General features: G+C 50.3%; 6 protein-coding genes across 6 annotated transcripts; 3 read left to right on the top strand and 3 right to left on the bottom strand.

Moving 5' to 3' along the window:
• Window positions 1–704: 704 nt before the first annotated feature.
• Window positions 705–3,170, top strand: HMPREF1120_04189 (uncharacterized protein; the record flags this gene model as incomplete). The annotated part of the gene is made up of 3 exons (XM_009158302.1): window positions 705–1,333; window positions 1,387–1,737; window positions 1,790–3,170. The coding sequence occupies 3 exons, from the start codon at window positions 705–707 to the stop codon at window positions 3,168–3,170; spliced, it is 2,361 nt and encodes a 786-aa protein (XP_009156550.1).
• Window positions 3,171–3,231: 61 nt separating this feature from the next.
• On the bottom strand, window positions 3,232–6,397 carry HMPREF1120_04188 (cytochrome P450 family protein). The gene is made up of 3 exons (XM_009158301.1): window positions 6,192–6,397; window positions 3,806–6,140; window positions 3,232–3,727 (listed from the first exon to the last, which is right to left on the bottom strand). The coding sequence occupies exons 2-3, from the start codon at window positions 5,223–5,225 to the stop codon at window positions 3,525–3,527; spliced, it is 1,623 nt and encodes a 540-aa protein (XP_009156549.1). The 5' UTR covers window positions 5,226–6,140; window positions 6,192–6,397; the 3' UTR covers window positions 3,232–3,524.
• A 291-nt stretch (window positions 6,398–6,688) lies between these two features.
• Window positions 6,689–9,120, bottom strand: HMPREF1120_04187 (cytochrome P450 monooxygenase). Its single transcript, XM_009158300.1, has 4 exons — window positions 8,246–9,120; window positions 7,614–8,196; window positions 7,133–7,554; window positions 6,689–7,069 (listed from the first exon to the last, which is right to left on the bottom strand). Exons 1-4 carry the CDS (start codon window positions 8,676–8,678, stop codon window positions 6,882–6,884), a joined length of 1,626 nt encoding a protein of 541 aa, XP_009156548.1. The 5' UTR covers window positions 8,679–9,120; the 3' UTR covers window positions 6,689–6,881.
• A 691-nt stretch (window positions 9,121–9,811) lies between these two features.
• Window positions 9,812–10,936, top strand: HMPREF1120_04186 (fatty acid elongase 3; the record flags this gene model as incomplete). Its single annotated transcript, XM_009158299.1, has 2 exons — window positions 9,812–10,553; window positions 10,614–10,936. 2 exons carry the CDS (start codon window positions 9,812–9,814, stop codon window positions 10,934–10,936), a joined length of 1,065 nt encoding a protein of 354 aa, XP_009156547.1.
• Window positions 10,937–13,557: 2,621 nt separating this feature from the next.
• Window positions 13,558–14,826, top strand: HMPREF1120_04185 (uncharacterized protein; the record flags this gene model as incomplete). Its single annotated transcript, XM_009158298.1, has 1 exon — window positions 13,558–14,826. The coding sequence occupies one exon, from the start codon at window positions 13,558–13,560 to the stop codon at window positions 14,824–14,826; it is 1,269 nt and encodes a 422-aa protein (XP_009156546.1).
• A 76-nt stretch (window positions 14,827–14,902) lies between these two features.
• On the bottom strand, window positions 14,903–15,878 carry HMPREF1120_04184 (uncharacterized protein). Its single transcript, XM_009158297.1, has one exon. The coding sequence runs from the start codon at window positions 15,448–15,450 to the stop codon at window positions 15,139–15,141; it is 312 nt and encodes a 103-aa protein (XP_009156545.1). The 5' UTR covers window positions 15,451–15,878; the 3' UTR covers window positions 14,903–15,138.
• Window positions 15,879–18,163: the final 2,285 nt, after the last annotated feature.

The following is an 18,163-nucleotide window of genomic DNA, read 5'->3' as shown; positions in this document are numbered from 1 at the left end:
ACCAAAGTATTTAGCCCATAGACCTGTTCGCTTCAGGCTGTTTGTTCCGCAAGAACCAATCCTGGCAATATCATAATGTTTCTCTACATGCAGAGTATCTCAGCTGGGGAGATTGGCACGGCCGTTGATCCCTGCCTACGAAGGCGCTTTTCGCCCCCAACTAATCCCTGCCTTGCTTCCTGAGTTGTGATTAGGATCGTTTGAGGTGCGTTTAGCTTCAAATCAATTGGTCCCTCCATATCATTCACCAGCACCCTTAAGAATTATGTCCTAGATAGGCCATAGCCCACTTCAGTGGCAGCGGTCCTCTTGAGGAGGCAGCAGTCAGAACAAGCTGTCCAGCGAGCCGCGCGAGCAGCGCAGACCAATCCGCTTGAATATCGTTCGTTGGCTTCGGTCCGAAGCTTGGTTCTCCTCAAGCATTTGAGGATATCCTTCTATACCCCCAGATTTTTGTCCTTGCGCGGGGGCTGGGTTGAATACTGACATCCTTGTTTTGCAATTTAGCTATATCCACGCTGCAAGCGACCCATCTCCTTTTTCCTTTTTTTTTTTCAACCTTGCTTACCGTACCGGAATAGGTTTGGATCGGGTCGCTTGGAAGCGGGGTCATTTCCCTGGAACTTCGATTTCAAGCAGAGCACACGCAAGATCGATCATAAAAGCCAAAAACTGCCTCATCTATTCCGCTGTCCGACGACAGTATGCAAATATCTCGACCACGATCGACGTATAAACGCGCCAACACCTCAGAAACTGCATCTGACTCGACTTTGGGCACCGAGTTGCTATTTGTTGACACCACAGTTTCAAACTTCAAGTCCGGGTTTTCAGCTACAATCGAACCTGAAGCCCTGCTCCTTGATTCTTCCAAGAACCCAGTCCGCTCCGAGGCAGAACATGAGGGCCGATGGGAACTGTCCATTCTCAGAGGTTGGCCTCGGCTGCATGGTTGGAGAGCAGGCGCTCTCATCGCCGCCGTTTTTGCCTTAATATCGTTGCTGATCAACGTCGTCGCCCTAATATGGTTGTCTACACGTAAAAAGCGGAATGGCATTGTTGAGCTTTATAACGGAAGTTGCGGCAAAGCCGAGAGCATGGATCTCTGGGTCCATATTGCAATCAACGCACTTAGTACCCTCCTTCTCGGGGGTTCCAACTATTGCATGCAATGCCTATCCTCCCCAACGAGAAAGGATGTTGACACTGCTCATGCCAAGGGGAATTGGCTTGACATTGGAGTACCCAGCATTCGGAATCTTCTCAGTATCCCCACTTACAAGTTGGTGTTGTGGTTGGTGCTGGGATTTTCTTCCGTGCCGTTACACCTCATGTGAGATCTCCTCAATGAAGAGGCACTTGGCAAGTCATGCTGATATGTCGCAGGTATAACTCCGCATTTTACAAATCACTGACGACCAACGATTACAATGTCTACATCGTCAGCCAGGACTTTGTAGATGGTTCTGCCTTCAACATGACCGAGAACGCATCACCACATCTACCCTATGCACGTCAACACGACTTTAAAATCGATATAGCCGGAATTCAAAACGGTACCAAGACCCCCGGGTTGTACGAGCAGCTCCAAAAGGCCGACTGTATCCGCGCTTATGCAACCGATTTTGTCACAAACCGGCGGAATCTGCTAATGGTCACCAAGCATGACCCCTCTGTCACCACTCTCTTTGACATTATACCTTACACCTTTTCAGTATTTGATGACCTATACACATGGTAAAGCGGCCTCCCTTCTGGAAGTTGCCATGCCCACTAATGCGAGCATCAGGATTTGCATGTCTGACGATGCCATGTTTGCCGAAATTGAGGCCGCCTTCCCCAATCAGCCCATCGGTGCGGTTTGCGCAAAGCGCATCTCAAAAATGGTGGCTCTGGCGGACCAGTGGAGACCATATGGTCATGATGTCCAGTACTGCCTCAGCGAGCGAGTTCCCGAATCGTGCAGCTACAGCGCCAACATCCCGATCGTGGCAGCCGTTATTGTTGCCAACCTTGTCAAGGTGCTAGTGATGACTTTTGTCGCTTTCTGGCTGAGAGATGACCCATTCATCACCATTGGCGATGCGGTTGAATCTTTCCTCAACCGCCCGGACCGCACCACCGAAGGCCTGTGTTTGCTCACCAAAGATGATGTTAGGAGACTCTCTCGTATGCACAAGGGCTGGAACGATGAATCGATTAGCAGAGAGGCGAAAGTTGCGCGGCTTCGCCCTGTACGCTGGGCAAAGTCTGCTAGCCGTACCCGCTGGGCCCTGACGATAGTAGGTATTCTGGTGCCACTGTTCGTTGGTGTTGGGGTCCCACTAGGTTTTGCAATCGTAAATGTCAGAAAAAGCGGCTTTACTATTCAAGACGTCGGCTTTGGCAAAGTCAGTGCTGTTGGAGTCATCAAAGGCTGGTACATTGGCTGGTCGGGCAATCCCGCCCACGATGTCTCTCTGATGGTCTTGATCGCAAACTTGCCCCAGACAATCTTCTCGTTCCTGTACCTCAACCTCAATGGCCTTCTCACCAGCATGTGGCTGGCATCGGAATGGAGCGGCTTCGCAACAGAGCGCAAGCCCTTGCGTGTTTCGAAGCCTAAGGGCGCACAGAGGAGCACCCATTTCTTACAACTGCCATACAAGATTGCCCTGCCGATGATGATCGTGGCAGGGTTCCTGCACTGGATGATTTCGCAGGCGCTTTTCCTGGTCGTGGTGAGACAATATAATGCTACCGGAACCCTTTACAGTCCGATAGCTGTGGTATCTTGTGGATTTTCGCCGATAGCAATGATTGTTGTGATGGTTGCTGGAGCCGCGATCATCATCGCCACAATCGTACTTGGTTGTGCTCGCCACTACAATCCGATGATGCCTTTGGCTGGCAGTTGCAGTGCCGCCATTTCCGCTGCATGCCATCAGCCGGACTGGGACGACAACGCGGCCGTGAAAGCCGTCCAGTGGGGAGTGGTACCGGACACTATTGTCGGACCCCATGCGGTCGGTCATTGCTCCTTTACCAGTGGAATAGTATCACCTATACAGGACGGTCAAAAATATGCGGGTTTGACAATGAAACGGAGGAATGGGCGACGCTCGAAAGGGCCAAGCGTCTTCGCCGAGGGCTTGAGGGCTTTCCGCTTCAAGACAAAACAATCAGCATAGACGCCTGACCAAAGAGGATCTGTTACTACCGTTACGTGCCCGGCATCAGTCTGAAAGTGAACCGACAGTAACCTGCTGGATCTTGAAGGACCATTGGAGTTTCTGCAGGCTTTTTATTTTTGAAAAATTAAAGCTTCTAAAGTACAGGCATCATGATACTACATATCCAGAAGAAGCCGACAGATTAGTATCGGGGTTCTTTGTACGGCGCTGGCAGGTACCGGTCCTGCTACTCATCCTTCACCAGGCTAGGATGCTGCCGAAACGCGAACAACCCCGTCTCATCAAGTCAGCTTTCTTCCTTTCTCTCGGTTCCCAGGCCAAGGTCATAGCCGGGTCCCAGCTTCATTTATATTACGACGAAGCCGGGCCAGACTGGAGATATCTGGAGAACGACGGGGAAGCAAGATGGAGACGGACTTGTACACCAGATCCGCTTCTGTTCTCGATGGTATGGTGCATCTTGATCCGGCCAGGACCCTCGAGATTTTCGACTTGGTCAAAAATCTGAAGCATCCGTGAGATGGTGTACATGGCTTCGGTGCGCGCGAATTGTTCTACAAGAGATGGTCAGTATGCATGCGCATGACGGTTAATACGGAAGCGGTGTCTGGAGACGGGACAGCGAGACTTACGTCCTATGCATTGACGGGCCCCTCCACCAAAGGGAATAAAGTCCCAGCCAAACTTGCGGTGGTGCCATCGCTCGGGTTTGAGCTCCTCGACGTCAGGACCCCATATATCCTCACGATGTTGCATCGAGTACGTGGGGATGAGGACCTGAGTGCCTTTCGGAACGAACACAGGACTTTCTCTGTCCGGTCCGCCCCCACGCGGCAGGGTGGTGTCGTGGATTGCGGCCCGCTCATTCATGGGCACGATGCCAACCATGCGGATCGTCTCATTGACAACATGTTGCAGGTAGCGACATGTCCATAGAGCTGAGAAGGTGATCTCGCCAGCGGGGTCTGAGCCGAGATATGTCAAGATTTCCTGTCGGAGACTGGCCAGGACGTCCGGATGGCGCGCCAGGAAATAGAAGCACCAGCCTAGCAACGAAGCCGTGGTGTCTCTCGAGGCATGAAGCACGTTCAGCAGCTCAGACCGAAGTTCAAGAGGGTTTCTGGTTTCTTTGACCAATTCGTCGAGAAGGATGAATTTGGTCTTCCCGGCCCCGCTCGGGACCTCGTTCCCCTTCTCACAATCCGAAGTGCGAGCCAACTTGGCCTTGACGAAGTAGTCGACACATTGCTGGACGGCATTGCAGTGTTCCGGGAAAGCCTTGTCGCGTAGGAGCCAACCATATTTCGCCATGGCCCCTCTCCTGTCGATGATATGCTTAGCCTCATCTAGATGATGACCGAAGCTTGACAGATCCGGCTTGTTCAGATCCACTGGTAGGTCGCTATCCAGACGGGCTTCGGGGCTTTGGGCATGGACGGCCTGGCCAAACAGAAACTCGGTTGACGTATCCAGCGTGAAGTTGAAGAACAGCGGGGACAGATCGACCTTGGCCGTCCAGCCATTTCCGGAGACCGGGAGTCTGCGCAGCAGGGCGTCCAAATGTCTTTGGAACAGGTCAAGGTCTGCCACGTTGTCTCTAGCGAATTGTGGCCGGATAAGACTTCGAGAATGCTTCCATTTTTCCTGGCGGTTTGTCATGACCCCGTCGCCCAGGAGTGACTTGAAGCATTTCTCTCGGTGTGGTCCGATATCGAAGTCCTGCGACTGGGTCGCGAACATGGCCTTTACATTTTCCGGGTCTCGGGTGATGAACAGCTCATAATCCAAAATGGCGGCTCTGGCCGTGTGGACGTTCTTGCCAATGGCATTCAGCGTCTCGTGCATCCATATTGGTCCTCTGTCCTCACGAGTCGCTCGAAGACTTTCTCTGAGGGTGCCGATCCCCAGGAATCCCTTGCGAGGCGCGTCCGGTGGAGGCTGGCAGCCTCGGAGTGCAGCCTCACGAGCATGTCGTCTCCTTGTTGTCACCGCTGCAACGGCCTTGTAGCACAACAAGGCTACAAGGACAAGGATGTACAATGCCAAGGCCATGCTGTCGTCGACAGACTTCGGAGTGGAAACAAACAAGATTGCTTTCAGGAGTCGAAAAACAATTTTTTGGAGCTCCCTCTTGCTTGCAGATAGGAAAGCCTTGTCAAGCAGTGGAAAAGAATGGAGAAAAGTGGTTCGAAAATTGACCGTTCCTGCGCCGATGTGTCTCGGGGGAATCAGTCTGTCATCTCACCGTGATGTTTTCCAAGTGCGTCCTGCAGGAGGAGGCCCAATCTTTGCTGCATCTGCTGTTGATCGGGAACCATAACCACAATCTGCAACAAGGTGGGCTTATGCTCCCGAACGAGGAGTGCCTACCTTTGGAATTTGTCAGAGATCGGCAGCACCATAGCTGTTATGCCCTGTTGTGGCCGAATTCGAAACCTTTTCCGAGCCGGGTACCGTCCTGGATCACAGAGTACAGGCTACGAGTCGGGTTTCTGTGCATCACTCTTCTCTGGACACTACTACAATCACGGCGGCACTAGACCCGGTGCTGCGGTGGACCTTCCAAATCCCGATGAGGGGGGTGCATACAACCATGGTATCGGTGATGGTAATCATCACAAGGGCTGCGTCTGTCCCGGAAGGGCCTGACATGTGAAAGGTCCTGTTCAAGCAGACGGGAGATATGGGACGCGTACCCGCCAGGGGTGCAAATAAGTTGGGCTGAGATGACGACAGGGCGCACCCGGTGGATATCCATACGGGCGTCGTGGTCGCTTATCGGGCGCTTCGGCTGGTACCTGGACGCCGTGAATTGAGCTGAAAGCGATTGGGATAGACCAGCCCTGTTGATCTTAGGCGGATCTGGGTCGGTGGGCCCAAGGACAGGACACCAAGTTGGAGCTTGTTTTCTGGCTGCCCGGGAAAAAATGGCGAGCCATGAAAGCATGGGAATCAGTCCTATTTGCCCTATCCAACGTAAACAACAAGTGGACACCAAGATACAACAGGGCGTCGTACCTTACTACTTTCGTAAGTGCTGCAGCTATGACGATAGCAACCGTATCGACAGAGGTGGACAAAGTCGAAGATGATCTTCGCTTTGTTCTTGACCCAAGATGTTAGTGTAAGTAGGGGATGGAGCCTCGCTAGACCCGTGCGGGTGGAACTCGGCTTGATATTAGGAGCCAGCGGACCTGAATCAAGCGACTAGCGGAAGTTTTCCCCTGACTGACAGGCGCAAGAGCCGAAGTTTCACAACATCGGCAATGCCATTGTTGCTAAAGGGGCCGCAAACCTCGTCGATGACTAAGCGGGAAGCCTTAGTAAGGGAGGCCTGCAGAAGGCAAGTTTGCCGAATATGGCGGAATCCTATTGGCTATGCCCGACCACACACAAAAACACAGCCTGAGCTCTTCCTGCATTGTCAAACCGTCCCATCAGAGATGTCTCCCGTTCAAGCTTACCCCTTCTACAGTGTATCTTCAAGTACCATTTGGTACTGCTGTCCCTGGAGACGACGCGTGAAATCATGTAACCAGGAATATTAACACTACCTGCAAAAGCAAGTATCCGGCCAGATCTACCCAACTCCGAAGAGGCTATCAGAATTTGCTACAGTTGTGCAACAGGGATCGCATCATCGATCCACCCTCCTCTCGATGATCGGCCCCCATCCATGTCTGTTTCGGCCATTATTAAGCTTCACCCCTAGACCTTCAGCGGGGAGACTTTCAGACTGACCCCATCTCTGGGTCGCAGTACCAGCCTCCACATCTTCAGTTCCTCCGGGTCTTGCACCGAAGGGTCTTGCTCGAAATGGAACTTGCTGAGCAAAGAGCAGAGGATCGTCTTCATCTCGACCTCGGCAAATTTACGTCCGACGCAGCCTCGTGGCCCTGATGTATGCGGTCAGTATCGACATACGATGTTGACGGCGAGGACAGTGAAAGGTAACTCACCTTGCAAGAAAGTCATAAAAGCGTTGGTCGTGTAGGTGGGAGGCAAATCACGCCAGCGAGAGGGATCGAACTTGTCGGCAGTGTCACCCCAGTACATGGGCAGACGGTTGATGGCGTTGGCCATGAGGTAGATGGTGGTTCCGGCAGGAATGTGGTAGCCGGCCAAGGTGTCGTCTGCAATCGTCTTGCGTACTGTCATAGGGATGGAGGGGATGTAACGCAGAGACTCCTTGCAAACATCCTCAAGGTAAGGCAGCAAGTCCACATCGGCCTTGTCGATGTTTTCCTTGTTGTAGCGAGCTTCCTGGTCGAACAGGAAGGGCATGTGGGAACGGATCTCTTCTCTCGACTTGGTCTGCACGTCCGGGTGCTTGGCCAGCATCAGAAGCGTCCAGGCCACCGAAGTCGCGGTTGTGTCGTGTCTGTTATTTGTCCTTTTAGCACGGCTTCGCCAGCAATCTGATTATGCGCTACTACTTACCCTGCTCCAAGGAAAGTCATGACCTGATCCCGCATGGTCTCAACAGTCAGAGTGTCCTCCTTGCTTGCGGCCATGTTGTCCCTGACAATGAGTCCGATAATGTCCTTCTGGCGCGACTCCTGCTTCTTGTCCGCATCGGTCTGCTTTTCCTGGATAATCTGGGATGCTTTGCTGAGAATGATGTTTCGGGCCGTCTGGATGTCACGGTTGGCGCGCGCTGGCAGAAACCGGACCAAAGTGGTAAAAGCCGCGAGACCGTTGATGATCCGAGCCTGCAGGTTAAAGTCGAAACATCGTCGGTATGCATCACGCAGCGGCGTCTCCGGGTGGTCCAGGGAGTCAATATCGGTTCCGAGACCAGCACGACCGATAATGTCCAGGGTTGTCCTGTTGAGCCATTCCAGCACCTCGAAGCATTTGCTGTCGGATCTCGACTCCTTAATCTCTTGCTCCCAGAGTTGAGCCAAGCGCAGAGATTTTGCCCAGAAAATAGGCATCAGAGATCGGATCGAAGTGATAGAGAAAGCCGGCGTGAGAGCCTTTCTCTGAACCACATGGGTATGACCCTCGGCGAGCAAAACACCTATATACGGTCAGAAAAGTTCTATGCTGTATTTCTGCTTCCGACGTACCATCACCGAGAACAGGTCGCATCCAAGCTCTTGCTCGGTCAGGCTTAGGATAGTTGTACGGGTTCCGGACTGTCATCTGCTTGATCGCGTCGTCGTCGGCCACTGAGAGCCGTTCGCTGCCAAAAGGGAAAAAGTACCGCACGATTGGGCCATATTTCTGGTGCCACTCGCGTTGGGCGACGCCAACTTCGGTGGTGATGATGGTGAAGAACTGGCCCCAAAGCGGGAATCCTGGGACAGTCGGGATGTGTCTCAAAGGTGAGACGTAGAAGGGATAAATCCAACTGTAGTAGATCGTGTACAGGACAGTGGCTGAGGGCAGCAAGATCTTAAGAGCTGTACCAACATCCAAAGACGGCGAATGCCTGCCCACCAGCACACCAGCGAGGGCGACAAGCCCTATGAACGGGAAAAATCCCACTTGGACCGTCATTCTCGATGGCAAGGCAATCGACTGTGAGCCGCTGGGTAGCAAGTTCTATCGATGTCGGAAACAACTGATGAACTGCTTTGGATGTCGAAAGGCTTTTGGTTTTTGTTCAACCTGGCAAGGTCAAGCTCGTCTTGGGAAACGTCAACTGCACAGAGCGCGAGCGAGGACCGATAAACGTTTGATTCCCACCGCCACCGACTCCAACGATAGCGTCATGGTCTGCCTGCAATGCCAGCATCCGCGAAGGTGCCTGTTTCTGTGCACAATGCATGTGCAATGCAGAATGCAGATCGTTACCCGAAAGATGGTGAGTGGTTTCTCACTTGAACGACTTACCTCGGCGAATGCCAAGTTGGGATGGATGCCCCGTCGACGACCTTGGAGATGCGAAAATGGTATGCAGTCCCATCTGTCAAGAGTGACGATGTTCAGGAGATTCTTTTGCACAACTGAAGCTGACATTGGACACGGAGATATCGAGATGACAATTGGGGGCCATCCACTTTTGGCCTTAGCAGGCTGGGTGGGCCTGCACCATCAAGATGGTCAGCCTGATCCACACGTCCAGTACCCGTCCCAGACCCCGACCAACACCAACAAACACCACGACGAACTATGGCTACAGTACCACTGTGAAAGGCCGTTCAGTAGCAAGATATCCTTTGCTAGCATGTGCACTTTCAACAAAACAACATATCGTCATGGTCCACTCCACGGCGGGCTGTTGGTACGGGGCCAATTTGATCGGCGACAATAAAACGGCATAGTTGTTGTCTCTGCAGCCCATCTATTGCCTGGTTGGCATCAAATGAACCTTCAAATTGCTAATGGGATGAGACACGATTGGGAAGCCATGGACCACTGGCTCCAAGCACGCCCAACATCTTTGATCGGCCATGTCGTCGGTGGCTGACTGGTAACGATCGAGCAGCAATTGATCCACCAGTCCACAGCTGGCCAATGTGGTGGTCCTCACTGCAGTTGCTACAGTCAGATTTGAACTTGCGAGCACAGAACTTGAGAACTAAAGAAGGACTGGTTTCGCAAATACTCTTTGACTCCCAGCACCTTCTTCAACCATCTCCTGTCCTCCAGCAACCATCTCGTTGCCAGTGTCCCGGCAAGCAAGAACCATGGAGTTCATCAACTCGACCTACAAGGCTGCGGCCAGCTTGCTGCCGTACGCCACCCCGGTGCCCAAGAAACATCAACTGTCAATGCTGTCCCCCAAGGTGTTCAGCATGGATCCCTACTCCATGTTCGATCGAGCCTACACCGCGCTGCTGGGATATCGGCCGCATGAGTTTCGCTTCGTGCAGGGCAAGACTCCCCTGTCGACGTTCAAAGAGTGCGCCATCTTCATCGCCGCCTACTATGTGATCATCTTCGGGGGTCGCGAATTGATGCGCAACCGGGCCCCTATCAGGCTGAACAATCTCTTTATCATCCACAACTTCTATCTCACCGTCATCTCAGGAGGCCTGCTTCTTCTTTTTGCTCAACAACTCATCCCCGGACTCTGGAAGAACGGCTTATACGACGGAATCTGCGGCTCCACCGGCTGGTCACAAGAGCTGTTGGTGCTCTACTACATTACCTATCTCACCAAATACCTAGAGTTGCTCGACACGGTGTTTCTGGTCTTGAGAAAGAAACCGCTGACATTCCTGCACACCTATCACCATGGTGCTACGGCACTGTTGTGCTACACACAATTGGTCGGCCAGACTTCGGTCCAGTGGGTTCCCATCACACTGAACCTGGGTGTTCATGTGGTCATGTACTGGTATTATTACCAAGTGGCCCGAGGCAACAAATGCTGGTGGAAGCAGTACATTACCATGTTCCAGATTTCGCAGTTTGTCTTGGATCTTGGTAAGTGATAGATTATTTCCTGGTGAAAATGGCCAGCAATGCTGACTGAAAATCTTACAGGGTTCATCTACTATGCATGCTACAACTACTACGCCAGCACCTATGCTCCATGGCTGCCACATCGCGGCACCTGCGGCGACACCCGGCAGGAACTTGCTGCTTTCACCGGCTGTGTGATCCTATCTTCATACTTGGTGCTTTTTGTCATGTTCTACCTATCCACGTACAAGAAGCCACAACCGACCAAAAAGGCGTTGAAGAGAACGGCCCAAACGGAAGTTCCTACCATCAGCGAGACCACTGAGATGGCTACGGATGCTCTGAAATCGGCCACCAATGTCATTGTGGAGGGCATGGGCGAGGAGAAGTGTATCCGCAGCTGATGCAGCCAGTGAAAGAGAAGCAACCACGGCATGGGGAGGAAGGAGTTCTTTGGCCGCCGCAACGCAATGCAATTGACAAGGTCCTGGTGGGGCGGCAACATCCTCCGACCTGCAACTAGTCGGGTTTTGGAATTCGACTTGCAAAGTCCCTCCCGATTAGGACAGATGTACAGTTCAGTCTTGTTCTGATTTAGGAGGACCCGGAGTTTGTGTCCTGATTATTGTTCCGTAAGGAGTCCAGGTGATATCATTTTGTGGACTTGATTCTCCGCAGGCTGGGGAAGTGGAATAGTACAGTACAACTTACACATCATTAACACTTTTTTGACCGAACGGAATTCGTCCCGGGGAAGTAATGAGACATTTGTTTTGTTTTGTCTCCAATGAACCGTTGCTAATGCCGTGCGTGCACTGCAAGTAAGTTCTTACCGCTAGCCGCCCCCCTATACCCGTGTACGGTTGTAGTGGATGTATGGGAAACAAGTTGGAGGGACGTCGAAATAAAGGTCCGTGTCCGTGCTTACCTTGCTCACCACCGGTCCCGATACCAGTACCGGTGCCGCGGTGGGTGGCGGCGGCTTTCCCCCTGACTCGGCAAGCCTCGTCACTTTTCACTTTTGACCCGTCCCGTAATACGGAGACCAGGTTCAGGGTCTGTGCCGCGCTCGGTGTCGCGGGCAAGGCAAGGCTTTTCAGGGTTTACAACTGTACAACTACTGTATTTACCGGTGTTATCCACTGACATCGGAAGCCAGGGCGGGCTGGCGGACGTCACAAAATTGTGGTGGGTACTACTAACCTCACTACCAAGCATTCGCCGAGCGCACAGGGCGTCGATAGCTGATGGACTGGATAATGGATGATGTTCCTGGCCATCATTACCTTGCTTGTTCACCGTGATGGCGACGTCCACATCTACATGCCATCCACTACTGATGGGTGCTGCTGCTGCTGTCACAGCTTATTACAGTTGATTTATTGGTTGTCAGCTTTCCCGTCGTGGGGACGCTTCGCTTCGCTTTTTGTCATTTTCTTTTTCCCGGGTCCATCATCCACTACAGCTACTCACTAGTATGTTACCAGTCCCAAGGCTAAGGCGCCGATCTTAGATCCAAGACTAACACTGAAACCGATTCGATTCGATCCAAACAATGCCAAAACAATTCACTCTCAAGTCCGATGCCCTACCCTCCCCTCCGCTTTCAAGCTGTGCTCCGGCAGGACAAGATAGGACCTCCTCGCTACTATCGGGTGGCTGGACTGAGTTGACATGAAATGGGGCTCCACCTGTCCTGGCTTGTCGTCATTTTCACTTCTGCGTGGGGGACCGGTACCGGTACTTCGAGTTTTGCAAGATCAGATTAGTTGGCACCAGAGTATCACTGCCCACTTTACTTGCTGTGCAATGAGTGAGTGAGGAAACCCCCATCTTGTCCGAAGAGAAGAGATTTTGTCTCCTATCCCATCCATTCATTCTCATGGGTCGTGAACCAACTGATCTGGCTGAACTTGCTGGCCATAAGGGCGGCCCGGCAGTCTTTTTCCCTTCTTCTCCGCGATGACGAGTCACCCACCCGTGGAGACAAGGCCGACTTCTGAGCACCAATGTTTTCTTTCCGTCCACAGTGATGCTAATGCTGATGCTGATGCTGATGGTCTACAACTACTACTAGTGGTAAGCCGTCAGCTCCCAACTCCATCCAGGTCCACACTCCTTGCTTGCTTGTCTGCTTAGCGCCGAGTATCATCCATCACTACTGGCATCTTGATTGAAACTACAACTACTCGCCGGGCGGGACCTCTGGGTAAGGTACAGTACGGTGTGTATCAAAGGTAAGCCACCGGGACTATCACCCGTCTACTATGTACCATGGTACTGTAGGCCGATATTTGACGCACCATCGGCGTTGTGCTGGTCTGGTGGAGCAACCTTGGGATGACGATCAGTACTAGAACTGTACACAGGATGAGCGATGATTATGATGCATCGTACTGTATCTCTCTTGGTGAGAGTGGGTGCTTTGATTGCAAACCCAGGGACGGGATGGCGATTGCCATGGTGTGGATGCCAAACAATATGATACGGTAGGTCCTCAGGTAGGTACGTTATGTCTGCCGTTGCGCTTGTGTGGATTGCGTTACATGTGAAAGTGTTACAACTACATACTGTTGAACGCCTTTTGGACTCTGGAGGTTTCTTCAAGATCTGGTGCTTCAGTCAGGAATGTGAGCTCGACGAGGTGCCCCCTACCCAGTTGATTTGTTGGCAGAGCACACTGCAGCGCTCTGTCTGGCCTGCTTGCAAGCACATTCTCCCTTCCATACACCCACCCATACTCGGGCAGTCGACTACATACACACTCTGAGTACACACACACGTTCGCTCAACTGAGGCCCCCAGCCCTCAAGTGTGCAGGTTCCTACAACTATCAACCAGCCAGTCAGAGACACTCGAGTGCGCACTGCAACCAGTCCTTCATACTCCTTCTACACGCCGGACGTACAATATCAGTCTATCTCAATCAGGCCATACGACACACAGAACGCCAATATCTTTCCTCTCCGGTTCCTCTATCTTCTCTTCTCCATCATTATATTGCATGGTGTTGAACATCACAGCCATGGCCATGGCCAATTCAGCTTCTTTCTTCACCTTCTACCTGAACCCGAGAACACCAGCCGAATCCATATCCGAGTCAATGAACACCATATCATCATCATATACCAACACCACCACCACCAACGCAACAGGAGGACTATCATCACCATCACCATCATCAATATCACTTTTACCACTATTATCACCACACCATCTAACATTAACCAACCTCCTAAACCTCCTTCTCCTCATCCTCATCCTACTCAACATCAAAGTCTTTCCATTCATCTACCACCTCCGCATCCTCAACGCCGTCCGCTTCGTCCTCAAATCCCAGCGGCCCTTGCACGACGTGACACCAGCTCACCTCTTCCAACCAATAATCACATCCTCCAAAGCATGTCTAATGGAAATCGATGTCTTCGGGCACAAGAACAACAGCACTTACTTCACCGATATCGACATTGCGCGCGCCCACCTGGTCACCACACTTTTTGGCAAAGGCATCGCCAAGATCCGCGGCGGAACCACGATGAACGGCCTGTCCTCAAAACGAAGCAATTTCACCGTCGCCCTCGGCGGTGTCAGCTGTACATTTCGCAAGGAGTTGTTGCCTTATGAAACATATGATTTGTGGACGAAGGTTTTGACCTGGGATGAGAAATGGGTGTATCTGGTCACGCATTTTGTGAAGCGAAGAAACGGTCACAGTGTCGATCCGAAAATGTCGTCGTTGTATCCTCGGCAAAATGGGACTTGCAACAGCAATAACATGTCTACGACGAAAGAAGACGAGTGTGCCGCTGGTCGGGAAGACAGACGCGATTCGGCTTCTTCTACCTCTACAGGCAGTACTGGCACCGGTACTGCTGGTTCTGATACTGATCCCTCAATCGCCGCGTCGGCATTGAGCAAAATCGTCTTCAAAAATGGCCGTGTCACGATTCGACCGCAGGAAATGCTCGAGGCGTCGGGGTTGGTACCTGCCGTTACTCCCACGCAAGATCCTACACAGGAGGCCAAGGCCAACGCCACGACCAAAGCTGCCAGCACTGATGAACCGGAGGACGAGACTGATGTTGACGACAATGTGAAGCTTGCTCGCGCCATCGAAGCCCAGCGACAACGCGGTTTGAGGTTAGCCGCTCTCTTGGCCGACCAAAGAGCCTTGCACGACGAATTCAACAGCGACGTGGTTGCTCTGGGGAGACACTACGATGGAATCGGCTTGGAAGGGGTCGTGGCCACTCTGGCGCAATTGGGTAAACTGAGTTCGTACCAGCTTATTTAATTTAGTAGTTAGAAGTACAACTAGTTACAGCTTAATAGCTGACAAGCAATCTGATCTGAATCTGATACCTGATAACTGGCAAAGATGACGACTGAGGCGTCTTTTCAATTCTAACGCTCCAGTTTCGTGGAGAATGCCCACTTTCACAGACCTCTTACAGTAATGTACATCTTCACAGATTCAAGTCATTTCTTGTAGTCGTCCTCAACTTGATCACATGTAAATTTGCTTTCTGTTCAGATCGACTCCCTTCCCAATTGATAAGCCGTCCATGCCGAATTGGGCGTGTGGAGTCCGGAATTCTCTGCCGTGTCAACTCTTGTTCAGGCAGATGATCGACAGGACATCCGACGGCAGGACAGGACAGCCCTTGGTGCGGGACCTGCCTGACCTGCCCGGGACACACTGGTTGGTACTACCGGCCGTGGGTCTTTGAGTTCCCGTAGTTTTGCAGAGCCTCGTCGTCGGAACGGCACTTTGTTCTTTGAGATCAGCCAGGCGTAGTGGGTGGGTGTACAGTAGTAGATCCAGATGTGGAGGGATTGAAACGGAGCCACTACAGCTCCGGCTTGCGGATCTCACTACTATCTGTAATACTAGTAGTCTTGGTCGATGATAGGCCATTGCGGTACCTCTTCACGTAAAACTTTTTTTTCTGGGTGTTGTGTCCTGTCCGTTTCCCCATTCCCATTCCCATTCTCTATGATATTAATGTTTACCGTTGTCGCGTCTACTGGTCGGCACTGTCGTCGACGCGGTCCAGCTCCACTCATACCTATGGAGTCCTCCCCATAGACACCAAGGAGCAAGAAAGACAGGACCTACAGTACAACAGTAGTAACTTGATCGGTGCATGATGGACCTGGTGGGCGCTGCGAGAAGAGACTGACTGGACGATCGTCAGCCGGGTTTTGGTCTGCCTGTCTATCTGTCTGTCATGCCGGGGTTGTCGGGTCGGTTGTCTGAACTTGAGCCCAACCCATGACGACGCACACTGGGCTGGGCGGCTTTCAGAAGTGCAGTCCTCTGACGATGATCAGAAGCATGATTACCGCCGTGTCGACTGCAGTGCTGGACTGGGGGTGGGGACAGAAGCCACTTACGCTCGCTGCCTTACCTCTTGGTTGGCCGTATGCTTAGCCCTTACGGTATGTCGTAGCCTGTCACGGATTAACATGCCAAAGCGCCGTCACGTGCCGCTACAGCACCACGTAACGCCCAATAACACGTAACTAGCACGTAATCACGACGAAGGCTTAGCACGCCTCGATTACTAACTACTTACTCGCGCAACCGAGCGTAACTCTTTTATAGTCCTTCGTCTTAGAATTTATATTATAAATAGTATATACGTTTATAATAAGTCTCTCGTAGTAGTACTCCGTAATACTTTCTAAGACCGATAAACAAATAAGAGACCGACCGCTCTTTAGTTAACTCGACTAGCGATTATATTAAATTCGAGTCCTACTAAGCGCTACCGATCTTATACCCTTATACCTTCTCTATAAATATCTTATACTTCGATTAACTAACTAGCGATTATATTAAATTTAGCCCTAAAGTACGAGACACTTACTTTCTCTACCCTTTTAAGTAAACTACGTTTATTAAGATTAACTAACTAGCGATTATATTAAATTTAGTCCTAACGTAAACGACGTTTATACCCTCGAGACTTAATAACTATCTTATTTATTTAACTATAAGTACTCTTCCTTTAGTCGATCTAACTAGAGATCGTATTAAATTTAGGTCCTACTAGAAGCGCCTACTTATATAGTAACTTATTATAACTACGACTATACTTTCTTTAGTTAACCTAACTAAAGATTATATTAAATTTAGATTCTACTAAAAGTACCTATTTATACCTTAATAGTCGATTACCCTATCGACTTCGAGCAAATTACGCTATCGGTCTCGTAACTAACTTAATTATTATAACTTACGTACTTCTTAATTAGCGTAGACTACGCTTCGTAAGTAACTTTACTAAAACGCTACCGACCTAGAGAGTACTTAAGTCACTCCTATTCTACTTACTCTCTCTCCTTCCTTCCTACCTCTCGATCCTTATATCTCTCGATCCTTTACATCTCTCGATCGATCCTTATATCTCTCGACCCTCCTATCTCGAGCGAACCTCTATTACGACCAAGGTATACTTATACTAGAAGAGATTAGAATTCCTTATATACTACCGAAGAGCTTAGAAACCTTAAGTCTTCTCGTAGATCTTCCTAAATACCCTTCTAGTCTTATTATATACGTACTAGTTATAATTCCTCGTAGTTAAACTTAGTTAAGATTTCCTTTACTTAGAGTCTCGAGTAATAAACCGAGGTTATAAACTTATAATCTCTAAAGATTCCTAATAGACTACTCCGTCGAGTAACGTTACCTTATTAATACTCTACTAGATCTAGTAATTAACGCTTAATTAGTCGCCTAATAGCCAATATACGCTCGAGATCTTAGCTAGGCCGAGACCTAAAGCGTAATCTAAGTACTATTCGTAGTTCTCGTCGGTCTATACGCTCTAGAGCTGTTAGGAACGCCTAATGGGAATAGGCAGAGTACAGCGATATAGTCTTCAATTAGTATTAAGTACTCCTTAACCCTATAGTTGTACACGACTCGAAGCATAAGAGAAGGAAAGCTCTCTTATACGGGTCGCGTATAGTTTATATCTCTTAGCTCTATTCGAGTAGCCGAGGGGTATAAGTTATCGATAGTTAGTAACGGTAGTTAGTCTCGATATTCGTAATATTATTTCCCCCTTCTAGGTTTCTTATTCTCGAGAAAGCGATAGTATTATATACGAGTTATATACTTCGTTATATACTCGGTACTTTCCCCCTTTCTAATATAGCCTTACGTAGCCTCGTAAGAGTATCGTACGCTTAGGATACGACTTATATAAGTTCTTAGCGATATATTCGCCTACGCCTCGTAGCCGTAACGACTTATAAATAAATAAGAGTTAGATTTCTAGAGTTCTTTATATTCCTCGCCTCTTCTAACTCGTACTCTTCTCTTATATAACTTATTAATTAACTCGTAATCTTCTCTTATCTAACTTATTAACTTTCTACTATATCTTTAGTAAAGCGAGCCTCGATTACGCCTAAGAGAAGATCGCCTTCTTTATCTTCTTCTTCTCGTAAGCGAGTTCGGTTCGCCTCGCTAGAAGACTATAATAAGTTATCGTATATTCGGTATATCCGGTCTTTTCGAGACGACTCGTAGTAACTTAACTATATCTATCTACCTAGCTGTAGCCGCTATAGATAGTACGCCTTCGCTAATCGTACTACCGCTTAATATCTTCGCG

Source organism: Exophiala dermatitidis, assembly GCF_000230625.1.
Source record: "Exophiala dermatitidis NIH/UT8656 unplaced genomic scaffold supercont1.3, whole genome shotgun sequence".
In the NCBI taxonomy this organism is placed as follows: domain Eukaryota; kingdom Fungi; phylum Ascomycota; class Eurotiomycetes; order Chaetothyriales; family Herpotrichiellaceae; genus Exophiala; species Exophiala dermatitidis.
This window is presented reverse-complemented; position numbering and strand designations above follow the sequence as displayed.